Source organism: Cuculus canorus, chromosome 12, assembly GCF_017976375.1.
Source record: "Cuculus canorus isolate bCucCan1 chromosome 12, bCucCan1.pri, whole genome shotgun sequence".
In the NCBI taxonomy this organism is placed as follows: Eukaryota; Metazoa; Chordata; class Aves; order Cuculiformes; family Cuculidae; genus Cuculus; species Cuculus canorus.
The window spans coordinates 4,834,597-4,859,962 of NC_071412.1; the positions used below are offsets into that span (position 1 = coordinate 4,834,597).

The following is a 25,366-nucleotide window of genomic DNA, read 5'->3' on the forward strand; positions in this document are numbered from 1 at the left end:
AAAAACAAAAGCAGAGAAGGTCCAGTTTCTTCATTTAGTCAAAATAAAAGAAATCAAAACTCCCAGTGGGCTCTAAATCTTATTTACAGAACTAAGTCATGTCATTAAAGTACTACCAGGTAGAACAAAAACATCACAGCCTAATTGGAGCCCTTTCTTTTAGAGTCAAGAATTACAGTATGACTACAATGCACATATAAAACCAAAACTCTGAAAAAAAAAAAAAAACCCATCTAGTTTTTACATTACAATGTTGATACATATTGGGAAAAAAAATAGAAATCAGAAAACACTGAACAAATGCCACTATGCAATCTTGAGATTAACAGAGAAAATGGCTTATTTTATTAAAAACAGTATAACCATTCATTTAAACTGAATGACTAGAGACACTTGGCCTAATTTTCCAAAGGCGCTGAGCATCCAAAGCTTCCATGGTCTCGGGGACCTGCAGGTACTCAGTGCCTCTAAAAAAACAACAAAAATCAGGCAAATTGTCTTTAAAAACCAAACATAGTAAGATTCGGTTAACAAGTATCACAGTATATTAAACACTATACTGTTAAAGGCTGGTGGGATTTAAAAGTTCCTTTTTACAGCTTTTGTAAGCATACAATGTTACTAAAAATGACTTACTAGGATAGAGAAGCTAAACAGACATAGGAATGTTCCTGAACACACAGTTTTAAATTATGCATTGCGATCCAAGCGTACATCAATTTCTCTGCCACTGATTTTAATGCCGTTCATTATCCTACAGGCCTTTTCAGCAGATTCTGGTGAGTCAAATCTCACTGTTCCACAGCCCTTTGATTTTCCATTCTCCATTTTTATTTCTGCAAACATTACATGACCTGAATAAATAAGTTAAACAGGAGTTATTTGAAGTCTTCCGTGCACTAACAACTTAAAGAACTCAGAAGCAATAAAAAAAAGCATTTTAAAATATAATCTAATGAAATTAGCACTTTCAAACTGATGGTTTATTCACTTATTCAGGGAAGGTGATACAGGTCAAAACAGCAATGAAGAATCCAAATTAAGATCCATCACTTCCAATCATTCCTTCCCACTAGTTTGAGATGAAGTATTTGATCTAAAGTTTGAAACCAAGTGCCCTTTAAGCCTAAGGGAAAGCTTTGCATTTAATTTACCAACACTGCCCAAAGCATGACTATTGACAGGCATTAACTAAATTATTGTTCAGTCCAGTCCACCATGTTCATCACAGCAACATATCAAAATACCACAGCAATCAAGCTATTTTCTAAAGAAGCTGCAGAGCAAAATTAAAATATTTAAAACATTAAAGTTGCTAACTCAGGAGCAGAAAATTAGTATGCACTATTCAATTCCTATAGTGTCTTCCTGAGGCTGGGCATTCAACTCATAAGGCAACAATTTTATATAGCTGTCTTGGAACCTCAGAGAATGTTCAATGCTGGAGGCTAAAGAGTTTTTGCTGATAGTATGTTGTTACACACTACTTCTGAGCCCCCAAATGTCACTAGGAATAAGAAATTCTTCCCAAAAGTCCATAGCTTTTTCTTTTCAAACATCATATAATAGAAGGCTGGCCCTTCGCTGAAAGGTGTTGAACATATGGAGACATGATATTTATATTTCCTTACAGTACTGGCCTGAATACAAGCTGTTGCTTATATTTGTGCTTGCAATTCTTAAAAACAATTCAATGTAATTACTTCATCTGTTAGTTACCAAGGAGATAATGAAAAAAAAACCCAGAACTCTGAACTGTATCTGAAAGTTGCCCAAGCAGTCAAGATTTGAAAAAAAAAAAAGAGAACCTGCTTTGCTACATCCTCCAGCTACAAAAAAATAAAAAAATTAACATCTGATAATTTTCCATAGTTGAACTGCAAGATTTAATTTACATCAAATCTGCAAATAGCTGAATGAAGACTATCTTAGGCATCAGTAGTATGTTTTAAATTGTCTTCTTTGCCTCTCAAGAATAAGAAAAGCTATTCTGTAATTCAGTTGAAGCTTTCCACTCTGAAAGTGCATTTTCAAAACAAAGCAATCGTGTATTTCTACACTCAAGCTTCATTTTTCATTCACTTTCATGAAAAAGATTTTTCTGAATTAGATAAAAAGAATTATTGGATATTTGTAGTAATCCTTTATCTTACACAAAAATGGCCTTTATTTCTTAACATAAAGGGGAAGCATTACAGCCTGCATATATGCTAATCAGGGTAAGTTATTTGCATAAAAGCAATCTGCCACTTTGGCAAAATTACTAACTCTGATTTGATGCAGCACCATTTCTGGAAGCAATATATAACCTGGACAGACTCAGGCCTTGCATGCCTTTGTCTCAAAATAAACGCTAACATTACATTACATACTCTGTGCTGTCCAGAGGATACGTAATACCTCCTTCAATAAGAAAAAGCTCAAAGAACTTTTAGTAATGGAATGAGTTAAAGTTTATAGCAGATAAGCACTCGGAGCCAACATAGGCCACACCGTACCTTGGTGTCATGTTATGTCATGCCTAAAAATATTTATATAACTCAGGAAAACTGGAGGGGTGTAAAGATTAGGCTAACCAGACTCTTCTTCAGGATAAGGCAACAAACTTGTCTTACTGCCCTTATCAAACGAACACCACATAAAACATGAATTTCATGGAACTGAGCAGGGATAAGATTCATATACATACCACACTGACTGAATTTCTCCTTTAACTTCTGCCAGGTCAAGTCAAAAGGAAGCTAGGATAAAAATGCATTATTAATAACGCAATATTACAAAGAAAAAAAGCATGTCATTAAACATGCACACAAAGAGGGCTCATGGTTTCTGTATATTCAAATGCTTACATTTCTCACAAATATCTGGTTGCCTTTAGAGCCTAATCTCTCTCTCATGCCACCTCCCATTGGGCCAGGCAAAAATCCTCGATCGATATCGATGTTCCTGTCCAGGCCTCCACCCATGGCTGGTCCCATTCGTTCAAAACCAGAACTCATCCGATCCACCCCCATTCCCATTCCTCCAGCCATGCTGTTCATACCACCCATTCCACCACCTACACAGAGACAGAAAAGGATGATAAAATAAAAATCTCTTTAGTAATAAACACACAACTATTTTAAAAAAATTCTTATGTCAGGAGAAAAAGAACTTTAATGTACTATAAAACAACTTCATACATGCATCATAACTTATGCAGTAACATGACTAATATTTTAAGGCAAAGTATTAAGAGATACAAAGCATCAGCTCTACGGTAAAAGTAAAAACCAAACTGCATGTAGTAAAATCTTGAACATAAATAAAGAATTAAGATCTGAAGGCTGTCCAGTTTAATTAATAAAAATCTGATAGCCTGTACCAAAAAGAGATCAAGTGAATAACTGTGGCAATGTTAAGATACAAACAATTTGACCATGTACACTATTGTTTATTTTGCCTCCTGCATTCACACTCAGCTTTACTTATTGTAACCGTACCCCTATGTAGCAACACAATGTTCTAGAGAAAGTATATTTTCCAGAGAACAGATGTTACTGCAAGTACTGTGAAGAACATGGACTTTCCTATGACACATGCAGTGAAACGTATTAATATACATCATACAAAGAACTAAGATCAACAGCATTCAAATATACTGTTATAATCTTTCTGGATTCATAATTAAAAATTAATGTGAAGCAAAACTATTGAGATCATTCATGAGGGACTTTCTCTTTAAGCCTTATGTCTTTCAAGACTGCCACTATTATTTCTCATCTGCTCTAGCCTGAGAAACTCAGACATTTCCTGTAATAAAATTCAGCACTATTAAAAATTAAACTGAGTGATAATCTGAAATTCAAAGCAATTTTTTATTTATTTTGTTTATATGAGATATTTTATTTATATGAGATTTTACTTGTATAAAAGTTGAAGTTCAGCTCCATGAAGTTCACACAAATAACTGTGCCTATTTGTCTTTTTTTTCTGGAATACAACTTTACTTGAATCACTTCTCCCTCCCAAACAGAAGATAAAACCATTTTAAAACTAATATTAAGGGTAAGACTAGATCAGCAAGTTTTCCTCTGAACTTTTATGTCAACAGAACAGCTCTAAAAACTATCAAGAGTTCAGTCACATGCAGCAGAAATCTACTTCTTCCAACACTAACAAGAAGCTACACTACAAGGAAATCAACAAACTGCATGTACACCATATCCTTACATTGCCTATGCATTTATACTCTATTGAAACAAGTTAACCTACTCATTCCAGATCTTACTGGGCCCATGCCAGGCGCTCCCATTCCTCCTGCAAAAACACCGATCATTGCACCACCTAAACAGAAAAAAAGTGTCCACCAGTTAGTAAGAATGAAGCACATTGTCAAAATCACACTGATCTCAACATTACCCAGCAATTCCTTTCTACAGAACACTTTAGCCCGTGCCTCTATTACTCAAACTAATCAGGAAGCACCTAAGAAGTAACATTAGTTCCTCCTACTCTATTACTAGATTTAAGCTACTCTGATTTCTTTCCAGCTTTTTTCCCCCCTCTGACAGTCTGCCAGCAGCACAAACATCTTAAAATTAAATGAGCTGTTTCCCACACTGGGAAGAACAGCCTCAAAACTGAAGGGTTCATCTTATTTGAATTTCATAGTACTGAGACAACTCTGTTTCTCTCATTTTTACGAAACCTATGCAAAAGCTAGGAGCAGCTCTCCAAATGTCTTTCTTGACTGCATACAAAGAGTGAATTGATGGAATTTGGTGGGAAACAAGGAGAAAAAGGGAATCCATACTTCATAAAGCTATTTGGCATAACCAATGATTCTCCAGAATGGTATCAGAGACTCATTCCAGAGCAGAGTAAAAATTTTCACTGAAGTGTTAATTCAGAAAAGTAATCAAAGGGAGCTTCTACAACTGCAGAAGCCTCAAAAGAGCTACATTCCTGCTACTGCAGAACAGAGTTGAACTGTCAGCTGCACTTTTCTTGCTCTAAAAGAAACAGCTCATTTTTACTTGTGGTAAAACAGATCAGTAACTTGTCTTTAGGACAGGCACCACTGTTCTAATATCTAAAAATGGTCACTGCCAAGTCCCGCACTAGATTTGTTTCTCCACTCAGTTCAAATCAGAGAACTGTGGGAAATACTTGTCTCCTCTAAGACAACATGCTGTCATAGCCAAGACCTCAAAAAATATTGACTAGCTAGTTTAAAAAAAAAATCTCATTTTCAACACCAGCAGGATTACTCCCCGTACTTCAGCCAACAGCCTGCATATGAGGAAGATCTTAATACTTATTCGTTAGACCCGAGAAGGCCTTGCAATGAAACACTAAGTCAAATTCTGAGATTTCTGTCAATGTGACTGGGTTTTGCCCTTAAAAAGAATGGTGAAGAAAAAGAAAATTCCCCACTTTTCCAAAACCAGAAAAACTTAGTTATTTGTGCATAGAACCCAGTTACACTCACTCTCTCTTATGGAAAAAGAAGTCTCCCCAACACTCCAAGACACACTCAAAAAAAAAAAAAAAGAAAAAGAAAAACAACCCAAAAGCTCAAATAATCCCAAGAAGCAAAGTGTCAGCTGTTTCTCACCCTAAGAGACATCCTTTATCTGTTTCTTCCCCCGCAGGCTTTTTACCAACAAAACATTATATGCTTGAAGATGCCATATGACACAACCTTTGGTGATATAAAACTGGGAGGAATGGCTGATACCTCAGAAGGCTGTGCTGCCATACAGCGAGATCTGGACAGGCTGCAGAACTGGGTAGAGAGGAACCTAACGAAGTTCAACAAAGGCAAGTGCAGAGTCCTGCACCTGTGGAGGAATAACCTCATGCACCAGTACAGATTAGGGGTGGGTTTGCTAGAAAGCAGCTCTACTGAGAAGCACCTGGGAATCCTGATGCACAACAAGCCAACCATGAGTCAGCAATGTGCCATCATGGCCAAGAAGGCCAATAGTATCCTGGGGTGCATTAAGAAGAGTGCAGCCAGCAGCTTGAGGGAGGTTCTCCTCCCCCCTTCTCTGTCCTAGTGAGGCCACACCTGGAGTCCTGTGCCCAGTTCTGGGCTCTCCAGTTCAAGAAAGACAGGGAACTACTGGAGAGAGTCCAGTGGAGGGCCACGAAGATGATTAGGGGGCAGAAGCATCTCTCTGATGTGGAAAGGCTGAGAGAACTGGGACTGCTTAGCCTGGAGAAAAGAAGACCAGGAGGGGATCTTATCAATGCTTATAAATATCTACAGGCTGGGTGTCAAGAAGTTGGAGTCAAGCTGTTTATAGTGGTGCCCAGCAACAGGACAAAGGCAACGGGCACAAAGTGGAACACAGGAAGTTCCACCTGAACATAAGGAAAAACTTCTTTACCGGGAGAGTGATGAAGCATTGGAAGAGGCTGCCCAGGGAGGCTATGGAGTCTCCTTCTCTGGAGATATTCAAAACTTGCCTGTATACATTCGTGCAGAACCTGCTCAAGGGGCATTGGACTAGATCATCTCCAGAGGTCCATTCCACCCCCACCATTCTGTGACTGACTTTTTGCATACTTCAGAAGTTTGGCAATTTACATGACAACACCAATAACTCTGCTGCAAATCAAACATCCTCATTTTCACTCACTGATGCCATAGTCCAATCAAAAACTCTCTTAAGCTGCCCTCCTTGAAAGTGGCAGGGTACTAAAGCCACATATACTTACTCACATCATTTCTTTTTAAGATACTATTAAGCTAACATTATACAAGGAATAAAATTAGGGCCTTCCCTGATTAAACACAATATCTACTAACTATTATATTTGTAAATCCCTACACTTTTCTTCCATTAATTAAGGATAAGTTGGGAAACTCTTATCTTGATTCTCAGAACAATATTTAAACAGTAAGATTGCTGACAGGTTACAAGTTGAAGCTTGCTGGACCTACTGAATCAATGACTCCAAACATCAGTTTCTCACATGTTCATGCATTTCAAAACCAACGTGTATTACCAGAAAACACTGAAGTCTATTGCTTGCACAAGCATTTATAACTCAAGTGGCTCTGGATTTTCACTCAGAAAATAAGATATTAATGCTATGTTGCAAGCAGACAGAGTGAAAGCATACGCTTGATTTCTAAGTCATTAATTCCAAGACATTAAGGCTAGCTCAACTGACGAGCTTATTATATTCTTATCACTTCTACACAATTACCAGCGCTCGAAGAGAAGTGCACAGAAGTTACACTTCGTTACGACTTGACCAAATTAAAAAATAAAAGGAAACACAATTCAACTTTTAGACCAGATGACCCTTATACTCTTTTTCTCGGTGGGGAATTAAGGGAGAAGGGAAGGAAGAAAAACAGGGAGGAGGGGGAAGGAAACTTGTCCTCTATAATGCATTCATCCAGATAACAAAGCGCAAGAAGGCTCTGCTGTTAAGCACTTCCAGGCCTCTCAATACAGAAAAACAGCTAATTTGAGGGAACTCAAAAGTAACAAAATTAACTCTATCAAGAAAACATCATCTATAAACAAAACAAAGCTGGCTCAGTTACAGAAAAGACAAGTAAATCCCATTCTGAGCTGCTTGAGCTCAGAGGGCAGGAAGAAAGCCAAAAGCACCAAAATTTACCTTTTCTATCTGATGCTACCCAATTTGCAGCACGCATTTTGCAAAAGTAGTCTCCTGGAAATTACAAAGGTGGTACACAGGTAGCTTCAAGAGCACCAGAAGCATATACTTCAATGACCAAAAGACTTAATGCCTCACAAAGTTAATAGTACGAAGCTAAATGCTTTCCATAAATCCTTACTTTGGTTATATTTTACTAATGGAAAAAACGCCTACATTTTAACCTCCCTCCTAAGCAATGGCTATAAGTACTCAGATTACATCATCATAACAATGACTGGGGAGAGGGGATAGAGGAAGATGACCAAACGAAACCAAGACTCCCCTTCTTCTAGTAAAACTTTTCCAATACTATGTTGCAGTTTGCCACAGGAAATTTAACAGTTAGCATACCCATCCTTCCAAAAGAATCTCCAAAACCACGGTTCAGTGGCATGTCACCACGGCCGAAATCTCTGTCCATGTTTCCTCCCATTCCACCACGGAACATTTCTGTAGAGAACAAAGAAATGACAAAAAAAAAAAAATATTCTTATATATATCCAAATCAATGTTCATACAATACTTGTTTCACAGTTGCTGGTTTAAAAAGAAACGCATTTAATGCCCAAGTCAGAGGCACCTATTAAATACTTAGCTCCCAAACCAGCTCCTATGCTTCTACCCATGCCCCTGACTGTATTTCCTTCTAACTCATCTACAATATCAATCCGTAAAAGAAGGGCTGTTAATAAATATAAATTAGCAAACTAGTAAGCGTATGGGAACAGTGTTCACCTACCTCCCATTCGGTTGACTCCAAATCCTCCCATATTAGGCATTCCTTCCATTCCACGAAATCCAGCAAGTCCTGTAATATAAAGAAGCGTTTTCTACACAATATTAAAAAAAATACTTACGGCAAACAACTTCACTGCACGTACCGCCTCCCATTCTATTCATTCCACCAAATCCTGGACCATCTATTCCAATACCTTTAAACCAAAAAGACAAACACCATTTAGAACACAGACAACAACCTAATGTTTTTTAAAAAAGTGCAGAGACAGTTAACATCTAACAAGCACTCTACACAAGGCTTGCTTTGTCAAGAGTATATCATTCTTCCAAACACAGAAATTACTATTTTAAATTTAAAGCTCCGTAAAACTTAAAAAAAAAAAAAATAAAGAATGCCAATTTACCTCCTGGACCCATGCCCCCCATTCCACCACCCATGCTCAACTGCGTTGCACTGATGGGCTGTCCACCTGGTCCAAGTCCCATACCAATGCCACCAAGACCACCTTGAAAACAAAAATAAGTATCACCAGAAAAAAGATTTTCTTCTATATCATAGAGACCAGAGTAAGCAAAAGTATTACTAAGCCATTCTAACACTCAATACCAACACTCTATTAAGTGTAAGCAGTAGAAAACAGAGTGTGTACTCACGAGGCAATTGTGAACTTTTGCTGTCTGCAGCACGGAAATCTTCATGAGGAACTGATTTGTCATCCTGGTTAAGAACAAGGACGTTAAGCTATGACCCTTTCTATGTTTTGGCAGAAACATGTAAGGTAGAAAAATGTAAGTAACTTACCATTTTTACATGCATAGGTCTATCAAACAGGAACTGTCCATTGAACATAGCTGAAGAAATACAAGTCAAGGAATTTAACTGCAGAAGACAATTTAACTATTTCAGAAGAATCCCTGCAATAGCTTATATTATTTTGGTACCATTTTTAGGAGCCTTACCTTTCCTTACCTAATCTTTGAACGCAAATTCAAAGGCCAGAAGATATTATACAAGCTATTAGGTATATAAAAGTTAGTTCCATACATCATATTCCCATGTATTTTAATCTTGTTCAACATTACCTGGAACGTCTTTTTTAGAGACTAGCAGTAAACTCAGTCACTATTAAAAATGTGATTTGCACAGTATTACGCTCTATTCCCTATATACAAAATACAAGGCAAATAAGCACCATCTGCAAAACTACACTGCCACAAGCCATTAAAGACTAATCTATACTTGATCACTTATTTTCAAAACCAAGGATACATATTGCTTGAACAGCTTCAATTGCTTGTTCAAAGGTAACTGTTCCCATTCCTCTACTCTTGCCATCTTTATCTTCCTTAATGTCAGCACGCTTTACAGTTCCAGCAATGCTGAATACCTCCTTCAGCTTCTTCCAGCCAACTTTGAAGTCAAGCTTACACAAAGAAATACGTTAGTGAGTTCAGTGCACGTTTCTGTTCTGCCGTTACAGTTAGAAGAGAGATCCTGCACTGTTACAACTCTTCACCTTTACCAAAAGCTTGATACATGTAAATAGCAAGGACTTTGTAATATACACACACTGAAACCAAGTCCAAAAATGTCAACTAAAAGTAACAATGTATACTACAAACACATTTTGCTTTCATTAACATACTACCACTGAGAAATGGATGGGCTCATCAGGAGCAGCTATACTCCAAGTCCCCTTGCAGACACAGTAGTAGTCTATGCAAATAAAGAACATTCAAAAGTCCAACAAATATAACAGTTTAAGTCTAAAGTAACCAGCAAGTCAAACTGAAGTGTATATTTAATAAAAAGAAATTTTGAAGACAGTGAAAAGATGTATACAATACTTTGTCAAATCAACAGATGAACTTGTATTAATTAAAACTGTATGTCAGCCTCAAGAGTTTAACATGTCTTTTATATCCAAAAACTGAACACATATACAGCATTTTTCAGTTGAATAGAATAATTACAAACCAATTTCCTCTCTATATTAAAACTGACCTACGCAGAAATAAAATGTTTTACAAAGATCTAATATTGCAGTTATAAAATACAGTTTTGAACTTACATTAGCAACAAAAATAGTGGACCCAAGCCTGCCTGCCTGCAAGTTACTGATAACCTCAGGAGGAATGTTTGGATTATTGAGAATAGAAGGTGGTAAATTCATTATTCCAGGCGCTACATCAGGTCCATGTCCTCCTGGAAACTGTCCTCCCCCACGCTGTAATGCTCTACGAGCATGATCACCTTCAGGATCCTGAAACACAGGCAAAAATAAAGCCAACTCAATCATTAACAAGACGACTTGCAACAAACAAAAAGGTGCTATTTGAAATTGTACACAAACCCATCAGAATTATCAACTAATATCCTTGTCCATGTCAGAGGGATCAAGAACCGAATTAGCATGGAGACCCAATTCCCTCACCTCTAGAGGTGGGTCCTTTCAGATGAGGGTTGAGGCATATTGGCAAAGCACTTGTTGAGGAAGCGTGCACTGCCACTTCACATGCTGTACCTAGCCTATGGACAAGTAGAAAAGATTTCAATCTAAAGGACCATCAAGTCTAGCACCTTCTTCCAAGAACTGAATTAATTTAATTAGTTCTTTCTTTATTCATTAATGCCATTATTAAAATTGTAACAGGACAAAAAGAGCCACATAAGACACTGTCATGTATTGCAACACTACAATAGAAATCTTGACATTGCTTTCACTATCCAGTCAGCACAAGTCCGCTACCTCCAGCCCCATTTTTGCACGTATGTAGTAGTCTGACACTCAGCTTGTTCTCCATCATATTTTGAAGCAGATAAGTGATGTAAACACAGAATCATTTAGGTTGGAAAAGCCCTGATTAAGCTAAACTAAGATATGAAGTTAAAGACAAAGCTGTTTTAAAGAAAAACAGTAATAGATTAATATTTAGACTTTAGGACACATTTTCTGTCAGTTCACTTTGCATGATATCAAGACCTCCTGCAATCCAACAGGTATATAAAGATATTGTCAAAAAAAAAAAAAAAAAATCAAACTATAAATTACACAGCAAAGATGCCCAAAACACTGCACCGCCATCTCAGTAGTTATAGTATCTTCACTCCTTCAAATTAAAACCAGCAGCAATAATCATACCTCTTTAATATTCAGGGGTCTTCCACTAAGATCATATTTGTTCATAGTTTCTAGTGCTTTCTTAACAAATTCTTCATCTTTGAATTCAACCACACTTAAGAGGGGAAAAAGAGAAAAACCACATTGGGTGTATTAAAATACAGTTTAAAAATGTTAACATCAACAGAACATTTGGATAGTAGTGTTTCTACACGTATAGAAAAAGAAACTTACCCACAACCCTACATCCATGATGATTTGTCATCATATGTAAAGAGAAAAAAAAAAGTCAGTTAGCACATATCATAGAGCATTTACGATTCCAGTTAAAGATCCCAGCACACTGTTAAATAACTATTCAAGTTATTTTCAGCTTCAAAATCCGTAATTCATGCTCTTTACTGGTAGCCAATCTGAATTTTTCCTACTTTCCCAACATACATACCTTTCAAACACAAGAGAATATGTTATCTATTATGCTCTTTGAGCCAAACCAGAATTAGAAAAATGCCACACAGATCCATGTAAGGACAACCAGGGAGAGGAGGTGGGGGTAAGAGGGTAGAAAGAAAAAACCCAAAAACATAGCCAATAACCAATCGATCAAGACAGTAATTGTGTCATTAAGAGCTGCCCACTGACTACAAAATTCTTATCTACCTACATCAAGTATACCAGTACGATGAACAAGGAGTCTGCATACCTCTTCAGAATTACTAGCATAATTGAGAAATTACTTTGGAAGAAAATAACCTTATTGACTGCACCAGAATCCCTCTAATAAAGCAAAGAGCTGAGGATTGCTTTAAGTAAAGCAAAGCTGACAGCATGTTTTGGTTTTAACAAGCATTAAAGAAAGTAATTTACAACGATTGATACAACCTCAGATAAGACTCAGACCTGCATTTCTCATAATCTCACTGCAGGTTCAGTGCTACTATTGGCCAAACTTTTGACTATTCCTAAAAAGACAAAGGAGCTTTAACAATCATCACTCTTAGTGCCTCATTGCTGGCACTCTGTTGGCTACCAACCATCTCCATCCATTTAGTTTTAAGAAAGCAAATACATGAATCCAGTGTTTAGAGTAGCAACCTTATAAAGCTGTCAAATCAGGCACTTCAAACAGTATATTAACTATCATTTTATACTTATTGGCCCCAAGAAGAGAATACTATACTAACAAAATTGAAATAAAATCAGTGGTTTATTGAACGTCCTTGATATGAAACAGATTTATACCAAAACAAAGATGTTGGCTAAAAAGAATTAAGTAAATGCCATTTGTTAACATTTACAGAAGTATTCTGTCCTTTACAGCCAGCTAGTTCGAGTTGCATGAAAGTGTCAGACTACTTCTAGTACAGAATCCTCAAAGCTATCTTAACGAAAGTCAGTGTAAAAATGAAACTTACTTTCCAATAACTGGTACAGGTATTATACAAAAATAAAACTGCTGAGGAACTTTTAAACCTCTAGCAGATTGTTGCCCACGGCACTTACCCTTGATTTTCCTTCAGCATCCTTAAACAGCTCCACGTATGTAACCTCACCAACTACATAAGACATACAAAGGGAAAATACCAAGAGACAATGCATTTAAACACCAGTATCTTTCTTTTCTGTGCCCCTGTGCACAACTCTACAGAGAAGCACCTATTATTCACCAACAATCAAAACCAGACCAACGTACCTCCTGTCAATGTCTATATAATTTAGCTAATTTTCAGAAATATACAGCAGCCACATTCACAAAAGCTAAGAACAAACAACTATATTTAACCTAATTCATACTACAGATCATATTTTGGCCAGCATGATATAGTTGGTGAACAAATTCAGATATACACAGTCCCTTAACCTAACAAATGAAACGTCAACGTTCACTGGAAAGTGTTACATTTATCATCCTACTCACAACACCTGTTTTAAGGTGACTTTCTACCTGAATGTCTTCAATCGTAAGTTTGCCTTCAATAATAACCAAATTTACACATCAGTATTTCACAGCAAGCCACTCACTTTCTAAAGTAGGAAGTTTCAATAAATAAACCAATCGAATAGTCACGTCACCTTACAACAGATAAACCAGCAGTTACAGAAGGGGGGTTTTGGCATTTTTCACAGCCTAAAAGCCAAGTGTGCTTTGCATTACTTTTGAAGAATCAATTTTTTCAAGGAAAACACAGAACAACTTTTTAGAGAATTCATATATTAGCATTATTTTACCCCAAAGTTAAAATAAAACATTTGGGGTAGTAAGATTACTCTATCAGAACTGCAACAATAGTAACAAGCTTTTAACACAAATCTCCAGACAAACAGTCATGGCAGTAGTGACAATGCAGACAAAGTTAATTCTACAGCCAAATTCCACCAAAGAAATACAAAACAACTTTTGAGAGACGTCCTTTATTATTCATGTTAACGCACTAAATGTGTTGCTTAAATACAATAGCCCTTAAAAAAAATCTACTAAGACTACAACTAGACGAAACACAATCTCTTTAAGAAGTCATGAGGTCATGCATATACTCTCTACTGTCACACCAGAATGGCAGAAGATTGTTAAGCACTTCATTTACCCATCCTACTCTGCAATGCAATTGTCTCAGATGAAAGAGGGGGAAGGGAGATAGATGTACCAAGTAAAGGCCAAAAAGAAAAAAGTTGTCAAATCAAATCTGTGTGGCTCAAAGGACATACACACTGTATTGAAGTTCTACCCCTTTCTTGAGAAGTGTATTATAAGGAATAAGTTACCTTTCTCTCTCATAAGATCTTTAATAGCTTGCCATTTCATGTCATATGGGATGTTGCTAATAAAAACTCTATTACGATTAATAGCCTTCTTCTCTCCAGTGCCTGCATTCTTGTCCTTTGAATAGGGGTGGAATCTATTTTTGTTTCCAAGAGAAGGGATTGCCTTCGGTTTTGCAGTATGCTTCTCTTTCACAGGTGCTTTCTCTTCTTTTATTGTCTCATCATTATCCCTACATTAAAAAAAAAAAAAAACAAAAAAATATCAGTCTTGTGTTGGATCATTAGATTACCATACCTTCTATATGATAATACATGTATGGGTACATATGTACCTATATACGTATACCTTCTATGCTCTTAGAACTGCTAGGATGTTAAATGGTGCTTTTCAAATCAGGAAAAATAAATCTATGTTACCAGTCTAATTCTAAAATACGTTACTTGATGTAGAACAAAAAATAATATTATAATAGATTCACTCACTACTCTAGAAAGCATCTCTTGCTACTTCAGCTACATTCCAATTTCAACATATCTGTCAAGACTCAGCAAGATGGTACTATGAAACCACTACAAATATCAAAATACAACAACTGAGGTGAAAAATATTCTACAGCACCCAAGCTTTGGTGCTTCAATCATTTTCACATCAGGCTGGCTAACTTGCACAGTATTCAGGAGAGAAGCAAGAGTTGAAACGGACCAACTTGTGGAACAGTTTAGTATATTTCATTCCATGTAATAATATATAAAAATCAACCCTAGTAGGTTGTAAATCAAATTACCTTTTATTTACCGTATAAATAACTTTTATTCACAATTTGTGCCAGACTGCTTTTAGACAAAAACTAAAATTAAGAACAAAAAAGTGATCTTTCATTTTCATTGCTTAACACTACTAGAATTTGAAAACTTGCTAAATACACAGCAAACAGGCATAGTAAGATATGCTCTGCATCTAAGACTAAAATGATTTCTGGCCCTCAAATCTCAAAGATTTAGCAACCACAGCTGCTCTCCTTTTAAAATCTTCTGTTAAAGGAAAACGCAGGAAAACTTGCTTCCTCCCCTTAAAAACTGCCCAAATGTCAATTTTGATAAAACTATATCCTTTGAACAGGATTAGATGAACTATCCAATGCTATAGCACTCTTGACAGTGTCAGCATCATGAGGTGATTTTTGCAAGCCAACAGAGGATCAAGGTGTCAGAATTATTACTTTAAAAAAGGTGAACCACTGAACTGAAAGAATCCAGCAATAAAGCCACACAAATGTGATCCACTAAACAGATGCTACTTAGAGATCTATAGCAACATCTAATTCAAATCTCAGTGAAGTTATAAGAAACTTAAAAAATACTTTCACACAAACATTTATTTTAAAAAGCCGGCATCAGCCACTCAACTACAAGAAGATGTCCTACAAGACTGTCAAAAGTGACTGACCATGAAACCTCTTTCTTAAACTACATCATTACCTTTACAATTTTTCCCACATTCTGGAGGGCTTAGTTTTCACCTCACTGCACACTTCGGAAGGTTTCTAATGTAGAATTAGCCAAAACAGGTACTTCAGTTTTACCACCACAACATACGGCAAGATCACCAATTTTAACGGAAATTAGTAACTACACAGAGAGCTGAAAACACTAACAAAACAGCAAGTGGCAGTCTTGGACTCAAGAGCACATGCAAGTAGCCCATTATTAAGCTAAACGTTTTATCTGCTCAAGCTCAGGCACTTTTCAGGGAGAATAGATTCAAATATTTGCCTCATGATATTTTCCCAAATTTTGAAGTACTCATATGATAAGAACTTCATAGTCTTTGTGTTTACAAATGGATTAAAAGAGAATTAGCAACTGAGAAATGCCAGGACACTCCTCTGGACTAAGTATTTGGAAAATGCAAAACATTCAAAGTCAGCAACGTGTTATCTGGTTCAAGCATCCTTCAGCTTCCCTCTGCATCATCCCTTCTCCACACCATCCTGCCTGTTGTGGCAATGTAATTCTTGTGCGGTCATGTAATGAAGTAAAATGGGGAGAAGAACGCAGGGAACTGGAGGGAGCCAGAGGGGAAAGAATCATAGAATCACCAGGTTGGAAAGGACCCACTGGATCATCGAGTCCAACCATTCCTAACACTCCCTTAAACCATGTCCCTAAGCACTTCATCAACCCGTTCCTTAAACACCTCCAGGGAAGGTGACTCGACCACCTCCCTGGGCAGCCTCTGCCAGTGCCCGATGACTCTTTCCGTGAAGAATTTTTTTCTGATATCCAGCCTGAACCTCTCCTGGCACAGCTTCAGGCCTTTCCCCCTTGTCCTGTCCCCTGTCCCTTGGGAGAAGAGCCCAGCTCCCTCCTCTCCACAATCTCCTTTCAGGCAGTTGTAGAGAGCAATAAGGTCTCCCCTCAGCCTCCTCTTCTCCAGGCTAAACAACCCCAGCTCTCCCAGCCGCTCCTCGTCAGACTTGTTCTCCAGCCCCTCACCAGCTTCGTTGCTCTTCTCTGGACACGCTCCAGAGCCTCAACATCCTTCTTGTGGTGAGGGGCCCAGAACTGAACACAGTACTCAAGGTGCGGTCTCACCAGAACGCAGAGCAGAGAACGAGCAGAGTATTAGGTTTTCCAGTCACAGAATCATGGAATGGTTTGGGTTGGAAGGGAACTTTAAAGGTCATCTAGTCCAACCTCCCCTGCAGTGAGCCCAGTTATCTTCAACTCAATCAGGCTGCTCAGAGCCCCATCTAACTTGCCCTTGAGTGTTTCCAGAGATGGATCAGTTCATTGCAATCCAGTCCCCAAACCCCTGCCAATGAAAGTCCCCAGTAAAGTCTGAGTTCTTTCTTAAGTTCTAGGACTAGAATAATGGATTCTCTTTAGCCTTTTAAGCTCTTTCCTGCTTAAACGATTATGGAACCCCTAGGAGTTATAGGAGTACCCCTACGTACTCAATATAGTGCATAGGAAGAGTCAATCCTCCAAATATGGAATCGAAAGGCTCTGGAAGACCTGGCTGTAAAAACCAGTAGACAGCACAGAGGCTGTGAGCCTGGTATAAACTCTTAAATCTAGGAAACAAGAATACACTTCACTTAGTCTGGGGATCACAGCTAGTCTCCTGAAAATACAGGATTCATTACAACAAAGCATAGTCTCACTGATTAAAAAGAGCAATTTTTACCTTTTGATAAAGGTAAATTGGTAAAGGTCTTTGAACTTCCATAAAGTTTTGGAAACAACAGACAAAGTTCCCATATATAAATATAAAACTAGAAGCCTAAAAAATAGTAAGCACAAGATAAATCAACGTAAAAGCCTTAAAAGCTTGGTTTTTTTAGTCCTCTGCTCAAGTGTCCATACAAATACTAAGTATCAGCAGAGACAGAAATGCAAGAAGTTCACAACACGTGACTCTAAAGTACACAACAGAATCTAGCTTTGTTGCACTTAACAGTTCCAAGGCTCAATAAACACAGAGAAGTGTACAAGCCGAGAATATGATTCCTCTCCAATTTAATCTAAGCGCCAGCATATCTGGTTGCTGAAATACATTTAATAGTACATTTCACCTGCATACTGACAGCTTAATCCTTTGTACAGGTTTTTTGAGGAAGACTGGAAACTGCACGTCAAAGATTAAGATCTGAAACCCTATTACCAATATTTCTGCATTATTTTCAAGCTTAAAAGCTGCAAGTTCTACCACGTAGAATGCCTAAGAGTTTTCATTTGCTTCTGATCAGTTTTAGAGGGAAAAGAAGAAAATTACTGTCAGGAGGGATAGAGAGAAATTAAGTTATAATTTTAACATTAGCAACCTCAAAAGGCAATAAAGTGTTACATGCCTCAAAGGTGTACAGGGGTTACAATCTTCCTGTGAAAATTCAATTATAATTTTTGTAGTTTGGAAGCTGAGATCCAGGTTCAGGAAAAAAAAAATTAACTGCCATTTTATGGTAATGTGAAACTTACAACTTGTAAATTATTCGAATTTCACAGGGAGTCAAGTAAAGGCACGAAGCATGCCTTTGTTCCTCCAGCTTTATATTTAACTTCATCCCATGTGCATTTTTTTAACACAACAGCATCGGATCTGGGCTGCTTAGAAATGGCAAAGCTTCACAGAACTCAACAGCTTTGATATGCTGCAACAGCAGGTCTACTATAAATGTATTTTCCCTCCAAGATGTGAATGAGAGGAGAAGAGTTATTGAAATTCCAATGATAGGAGGCCAAAACCTAGTTTATGTAAAGAATGATGACCCTCAAAGCCTGACATCATGAACAGGCAAACCCACAAAAATTTATTCACAGTATTACTCCAGACAGCTGGCACATCTGGTTGCCTTACACAATGTTCCTCTCAGACAGTTTACATATTCAATATAGAACCATAGAATCACTAGGTTGGGAAAGACCTTTGAGATCACCAAGCCCAACCATACCAGTCCACTACTTAATCATATCCCAGAGCATTTCATCTACCCATCTTTTAAACACCTCCGGGGATGGTGACTTCACCACCTCTCTGGGCAGCCGTTCCAGTGCCTGAGAACCCTTTTGGTGAAGAAATTTTGGTGAAGAAGTTTTTCCTGAACCTGCCCTGGTGCAGCTTGAGGCCATACCCTATCATCCTATCACCTAGGAGAAGAGACCAGCATCCACCTCTCTGCAACCTCCATTCAGACAGTGCAATATACATATATCATAAAGTCACTATTTACAAGAACAGTTTGTGCATGTACTGGGGGGGGGGGGGGGGGGGGGGGGGGGGGGGGGGGGGGGGGGGGGGGGGGTGGGAGGTAAATCACTATCAGGCTGCCTTACCATTCTCACGTAAACAAAAATTAGTAGATTAGATTCTCACGTAAACAAAGATTAGCTCCCTGGCAGTGTTGAAGGCCAGGTTGGATAGGCCTTGGGCAGCCTGGGCTGGTGGGATGTCCCAGCCCAGGGCAGGGGGTTGGAACTGGATGGGCTTTAAGGTCCCTTCCAACCCAAACTATTCTATGATTCAAAGGCTTTACAGAACACACGACTAGGGCAAGCTCTGCAAAGCCAAACACCCCCAGAAGGGCCTGGAGCCGCCGCAGCAGCCGAGGGGCCGCGCTCAGCCCTCAGCGCCCCCAGGTCCCGCGGAACCTCCCCCATCCCCCCGAGCCCCATCCACCAGCCCAGGCCGCGGCCCCCGCCTCCTCGGGGCGCCCCAGCAGCCCCTCACCCCGCGCCGGGCCGCCCCATCCCCGCGCCCCTCGCCAGGCCCCGCGCCGGCCGCCCCGGCCCCCTCACACACATTTTAACGCCATTAGCGCTGCCCCCGCCGCTTTGGGCCGCCGCCGCCTCCTCCTCCTGCGGCGGTTGTTGCGCTGGCGGCGGCTGCTGCGGCGGCTGCTGCTGCGGGTGGCCGGCGGCGGGCTCCTGGGCTGCGCGCTGAGGCGCGGCGGCCACAAGCGCCGGCTTGTCGCTCTCCGCCATTTCGTACCGGGCCGCGGCCCTTCGAACAGGGCCCCGAGCGCCTCGGACCGCGCCGGCCAAATCTCGCGAGAACGCGGGGGCGGGAGGGTGAACGCGTTGCCATGGCGACGCCGGTGCGTTGCTAGGCCTGCGGCCGCCATGGCCGTCTCTCAAGGGATGCGCTGCGTGAGGCGCTGCTCACGACTGGGCCTCTCTGTCCCGAGGGTTCCCCTATTCCAGTGCTCAGTAGTCCGATATCTCCCTAAACTTCCCACGTGCAGCAATAACCATACCTCTTCCGTATAGAATCATAGAATAGTTCGGGTTGGAAGGGACCATAAAGCCCATCCAGTTCCACCCCCTGCCATGGGCAGGGACACCTCCCACCAGCCCAGGCTGCCCAAGCCCATCCAACCTGGCCTGGAACACCTCCAGGGATGGGGCAGACACAGCTTCCCTGGGCAACCTGGGCCAGCGCCTCACCACCCTCATGGTGAAGAAATTCCTCCTTATATCAAGCCTAAATCTGCCCCTCTCCAGTTTATACCCATTCCCCTCGTCCTATCCCCACAAGCCTTTATGAATAGCCCCTCTCCAGCTTTCCTGCAGCCCCTTCAGGTACTGGAAGATCTCTACAAGGTCTCCTCAGAGCCTTCTCTTCTCCAGGCTGAACAATCCCAATTCTCTCAGCCTGTCCTCGTATGGGAGGTGCTCCAGCCCTCTGATCATCCTTGTAGCCTCCTCTGGACTTGTTCCAACAGCTCCAACAGCTTTTCAAAAAGGATAAAGTCTTTGAAGGAATAATATTTTTATTTTACAATTCAGCGCTGAATCAGATGCCATTCTTGAAAAAGGCATCTTACAAAAGCAGTAGGTACATATACTAGTTTTAGACAAAGAACCATGTAAGTCCCCGAGAATGTTTATTTTTTCAGTCTATCCAACCATGTCTGGAGATTCCCTTCGGGTTATCTCTTAACCTAAGACAAATACATTTTTTTTTACTAGAAAGCTATCAGCTTACACTTAAATTCTCCTCCAACCACAGATGTCTGATTATTTGTGAACATATAAAGCTTTTCGGGCAGGTAAAGCTGCAAGTTCCATTATAGTTAGACTGTTGGAAACGTCTAGATGGACATTTGTATTCTTAAATATAAATAACAAATATGAATAGTTGTAATCCTACTGTAAAATTTCAAAATCACGCAGGTCCACACCACAGACACACAACACTAAACATTTTTCATTCTCTATCACTTATCCTGTAGAATCTATGGCATATTCCTCTCAGTCTTCTTTGGCTTCTTCAATCCCAATTTCTTTCTTGGGGCAAAAAATATGTTTTAAGCAATGTTTTTGAAAGAAAAAAAAATTCTATCATTTGCACAAAGTTTAATCCCTTCACTAACCACCAGCACCAAGGTATTTCTAAAGGGGTCACCAAACAGCATATCAAATATAAGGATAATGATTCGGCCCTCTGCAGTAAATTTAGATCAGCGGTTTCTGGCTGCTGACCCACAGGAATTCATGCACTTCTTTTAAGGAAACCATAACTGGAGGTTAATAAAAGCTGAAGAGTATAGAGGCTCCACACCCCTCTTGTTGTGTGTTTCTGGCAAGAGACAGTTAAGAATCACTGACCTGTACAAGTGTGATTTTTGGAAGTAAACTCCTTATGAGCTGCTGGGACCCTCTTTTGTCCACCTGTCCTCATGACTGTTACACCAGATGTTGGTAACACCTGGGATTTTAGAGAAAGCTCAAAGATACCATGAAACACCCTAATGCCCATCATCCCAGGTAAAGGTAGAAAGAAATGTCTTGGAGTCTGATAAAAGGTGTAATAACTTCTGTTCACACATTAACCATAATTAGATAAATAACTTGATACCTGTGATAATAATCATCACTGAAGTGGTTAATGTTTACTTGAAATTGCTGTCATTACATTTTACAGCTCTCACTTCTACAGGATGAAAGGAAATAATTCTCATGTTCGGGTTATTCAACCCTATTACCAGACCTCTGTTCAACTGTGATTTGCACAGAGCACCTCAAGTATTGGAATCCTATACTTCCTAACCCACTATTATGGCACCAAGCAGCTGCCACTGAATTCCTATGCCCATGGGCCCGTGGATGTTAATAACAACAAGAATTATTGACTTTCTTACACATGTTTTGCCTACTTGTTCTGAATAATTTACTGCCTATTTCAACTGCTACCTTCTCCAGTTTGTATGCCTTTTTGGCCCAGCATACACACAGTTTTGTACCAGCGAAATTAGTTGTCACTCAATGTGTTTTGTAATAAATACTGATACCGGAACAAGCCATACAGTGACACACCACAACTCCTATATATAGCATTCTGTTTACCTCTGTTGCCTGTTTCAGGATTTTTATGGGAGTCCTGCATCCTTTTTTAGACGTCTCACATATAATCACTGAGTATTTCTGTATTCAGTATTTCTATCCTCCTCAAAGAACAATAATACAAGTGAGAGAGCAACGCCACAAAGAGCTGGTAGGGAGCTGATGGGTGAATTGGAATTACAAAGTGATTCTTTGGTCTACAAAACAGTGTTGAAAAAAGTTTAAGTTTTTCCCTAGGAAGATTTCTGCATATAAAATTATTACAATTAAAATTTAAAAAATCTACTTGGTATATCAAGTGTAAAAAGGAAAAACGGTATCTTTCCATGCTTGTATTTGTGCTGAGAATGTCTCCTTTGTTACACATTACTGATCCCTCCTGAGAATATTTTAAAACTATCTTGATACACAGGCTTCCAACATCTCTTCCGCCTTTGTTCATGTCCTGCCAGGAGACAAACATGGTCTCTGAGAAATGCTCCTGTTACAAGGGGATCCCTCATTTAGTAGAAAACTGTTAAAAGTGTTCTTGGCAAGCAGAGAGTTGACAGCACTAATTTACATGGAGAGTTGAGGATAATGGAATATTATTTAGTGTTCTTGCATGTATATGTAAATAGAAGCAACTGTAAAGGAACTACTCTGGGAAGTCTCTTGTACAAATAGTAGTTACAGAGTTAAAATAATTACATGTGTTCTAAGTATCATCATTCTTTTCAATACAGTATTTCTCCAGTAAATTCAAGTGTCAGCTTCTCCAACAAACAGGTCATTGCTCTCAATTTGCTAATGATCAAATAGGTATCACCATCCTTATAGAAAGGATCATTTTAGTTGGTCTTTGGAATATTGTTTTTAATTTTATTTCCAGTTAAGTCATGATCTAGAGCATGCATGCATTTGTCCCATACGAGGACAGGCTGAGAGAGTTGGGGTTGTTCAGCCTGAGAAGGCTCCAAGGAGACCTTATAGTGACCTTCCAATGCCTGAAGGGGCCTACAAGAAAGCTGGGGAGGGACTATTTACAAAGGCGTGGAGTGACAGGACAAGGGGGAATGGCTTTACATTGGCAAGAGGAAGATTTAAATTAGGTGTTCAAGGCCAGGTTGGATGGGGCTTTGCGCACCCTGGTCTGGTGGGACGTGTCCTTGCAGGTGTCCTTGGAACTGGATGGTCTTTAAGGTCCCTTCGAACCCAAACTATTCTATGATTCCATTTTTCCTGAATTGTTTGCTATGGCATCTAAATGTGCTTGGCATTTTCTAGTCCCTGCCCTTTCTCCAGAAAGCCCTTAGCATTGCTGGAGAAGGGTTGCTTTAACGACAGATTTGCTTTGTGAATCATTTGACTTTTGCAGCTCATTTAAAGATTCCTTTTTGCACAGCCACAAGTATTTCCAAACCAGTCTGCTTTGCCTGAGGCTGCACCCAACCTACACTGCTTTACTTTGTTCTAAAAAGAATTAACCCTACTCTGCAACTGATACCCTCTTTTGCACAGCTGTAGTGGACCTGAAGTAAAGCAAATATAATCTTCTCCAAATGCTCTCTTTGCAATTAAACAGTAACTTTCCAGTCCCAGAAAAGTCCTGGATTTTTTTAACTTTGGAAAAAAAAACATTTTATACTTCAAAAAGGGCAGATTATCAAAATCTAACAGCCTGTCTGCTGGCATCTTCCAGACTCCCTGCAGCAGAGCTCAGCCATTTCACAGCGGAAGCCCACCTAGTGCACAGACCTTCACACCTGCAGCTGCAGTGCTGATTGCTTCTTCCACTCGCTCCCATGTCCTTTCAACACCTTTCCAGTTTGCCTTCTCTGTCTTTCTTGTTCTCCATCTCCCAAGTCTTCAACAGCACTAACTGGCTCAGACACCCCCTACATCCCCATCTCCCAGTTAAAACCTTGTGCAGATGCCTGCTAAGGCAATGAACTGTGTTCAGGCATTTGTTCTGCTTGTTGTATATTCATAACGAGAAAACTACGCAGCATCCTAGGCCCACGATGTGGAATCAGTCACACAAAAGACCTATTCTACTTGATCTGCAGAGATCTAACCTCCTTTTTCCCCACTGAAGGCTTAAATCTCCCTAATTCTCATAAAAGTGGGGGGGTTGTGTTATGCAACCCTTGACCACGGTTTAGCAGCCTCAAACTTAATTGTGTACTTTTTACCCCTGCATAACACCAGAGTTCTACCAGGTAGCATTTTTACTGATCCTATATTGAAACAAATCAGATGACCCTCTCTTCCCCCAAATCCTTACTCTACCTGCTGAAGTTACGAAAATAAAAAAAAAACCTGAGCAACCTGAGTGAATTTTGGTCCTTCCTTCCACAAAACATGGTCCCTAAGTACAGTCTGAGAGCTCCTAACGTACTCACCACCTCCTCTTTTCACAGTGAGGCAATAAACACAGACCTCTTGCAGGTCTACAGAGAAGCCAGCCCATCTAAGGCTTTAGGAGCTCTCTCCGTGTTGGCCAGGGTCTTGCCCCAGCCCCGCGGTGGAGGAGCTGGGGACACCTGCCCTCCTCATGGACCAAGTCTCCTCTCCCACTCACACCAGGTGGCACTGTTGATTTTCACACTATGCACGCACTCTTCCACCTCCTCAAGACTAACACTGACATGTTGTGGGCTTAAAAGCCATGATTTTCAACCTTTACTCCTTTTGTAATGCCTAAACTTCTTCTATTTGAAGAGTGGGCCTATTCAGATATTTAACATGGGGTGACGGCTTTGTAGAACATTTTTTTTCTGCCTTATTCGTGGCAGTCTCCAGAGGAGTACCCTATGGACCCCAAGACTGCAGACTACACATTTAAGCCACTGGTAAAGTCAGTACTTACTAAAAGCATGGCATTTAGACAAGCCCAAAGAGAGAGTGAGATCTTTTAAGATTACAGAAAAAGAATCTGGTAGAACAGAAGCGTTCATGCCTTTTCAGTCCCTGAATTAAATTAAATGAAATAATTCCTTCTTGCAACTCTGATTGAGACATAAATTAATATATAATCCTTCTTTCACTGTGCCCCTCTAACTGCTTTTGTCTCCCCAATACCTCATTGCCTTCTGATGATGCACATTCTCATAAGCTTGATTAGACTTGCTTGGATTTGCTTAGGATAGGAGTTTCTACTTGATCTGTTTCTTCTGTGCACAATATTCTTCACTGTCTCTACCCTCATCAGCCCATTCTAAATTTCTAGCAATAGAAAAGAGAGTATG

The 25,366-nt window shown here is 39.6% G+C and overlaps 1 protein-coding gene across 1 annotated transcript; it reads right to left on the minus strand.

Moving 5' to 3' along the window:
• Window positions 1-11: 11 nt before the first annotated feature.
• Window positions 12-19,836, minus strand: MYEF2 (myelin expression factor 2). Its single transcript, XM_054077414.1, has 17 exons — window positions 19,594-19,836; window positions 14,292-14,521; window positions 13,032-13,084; window positions 11,763-11,770; window positions 11,550-11,643; window positions 10,479-10,670; window positions 9,677-9,830; window positions 9,209-9,258; window positions 9,061-9,124; window positions 8,811-8,912; window positions 8,550-8,600; window positions 8,408-8,476; window positions 8,020-8,118; window positions 4,255-4,326; window positions 2,850-3,058; window positions 2,690-2,741; window positions 12-854 (listed from the first exon to the last, which is right to left on the minus strand). Exons 1-17 carry the CDS (start codon window positions 19,773-19,775, stop codon window positions 691-693), a joined length of 1,845 nt encoding a protein of 614 aa, XP_053933389.1. The 5' UTR covers window positions 19,776-19,836; the 3' UTR covers window positions 12-690.
• Between the last annotated feature and the right edge of the window lie 5,530 nt (window positions 19,837-25,366).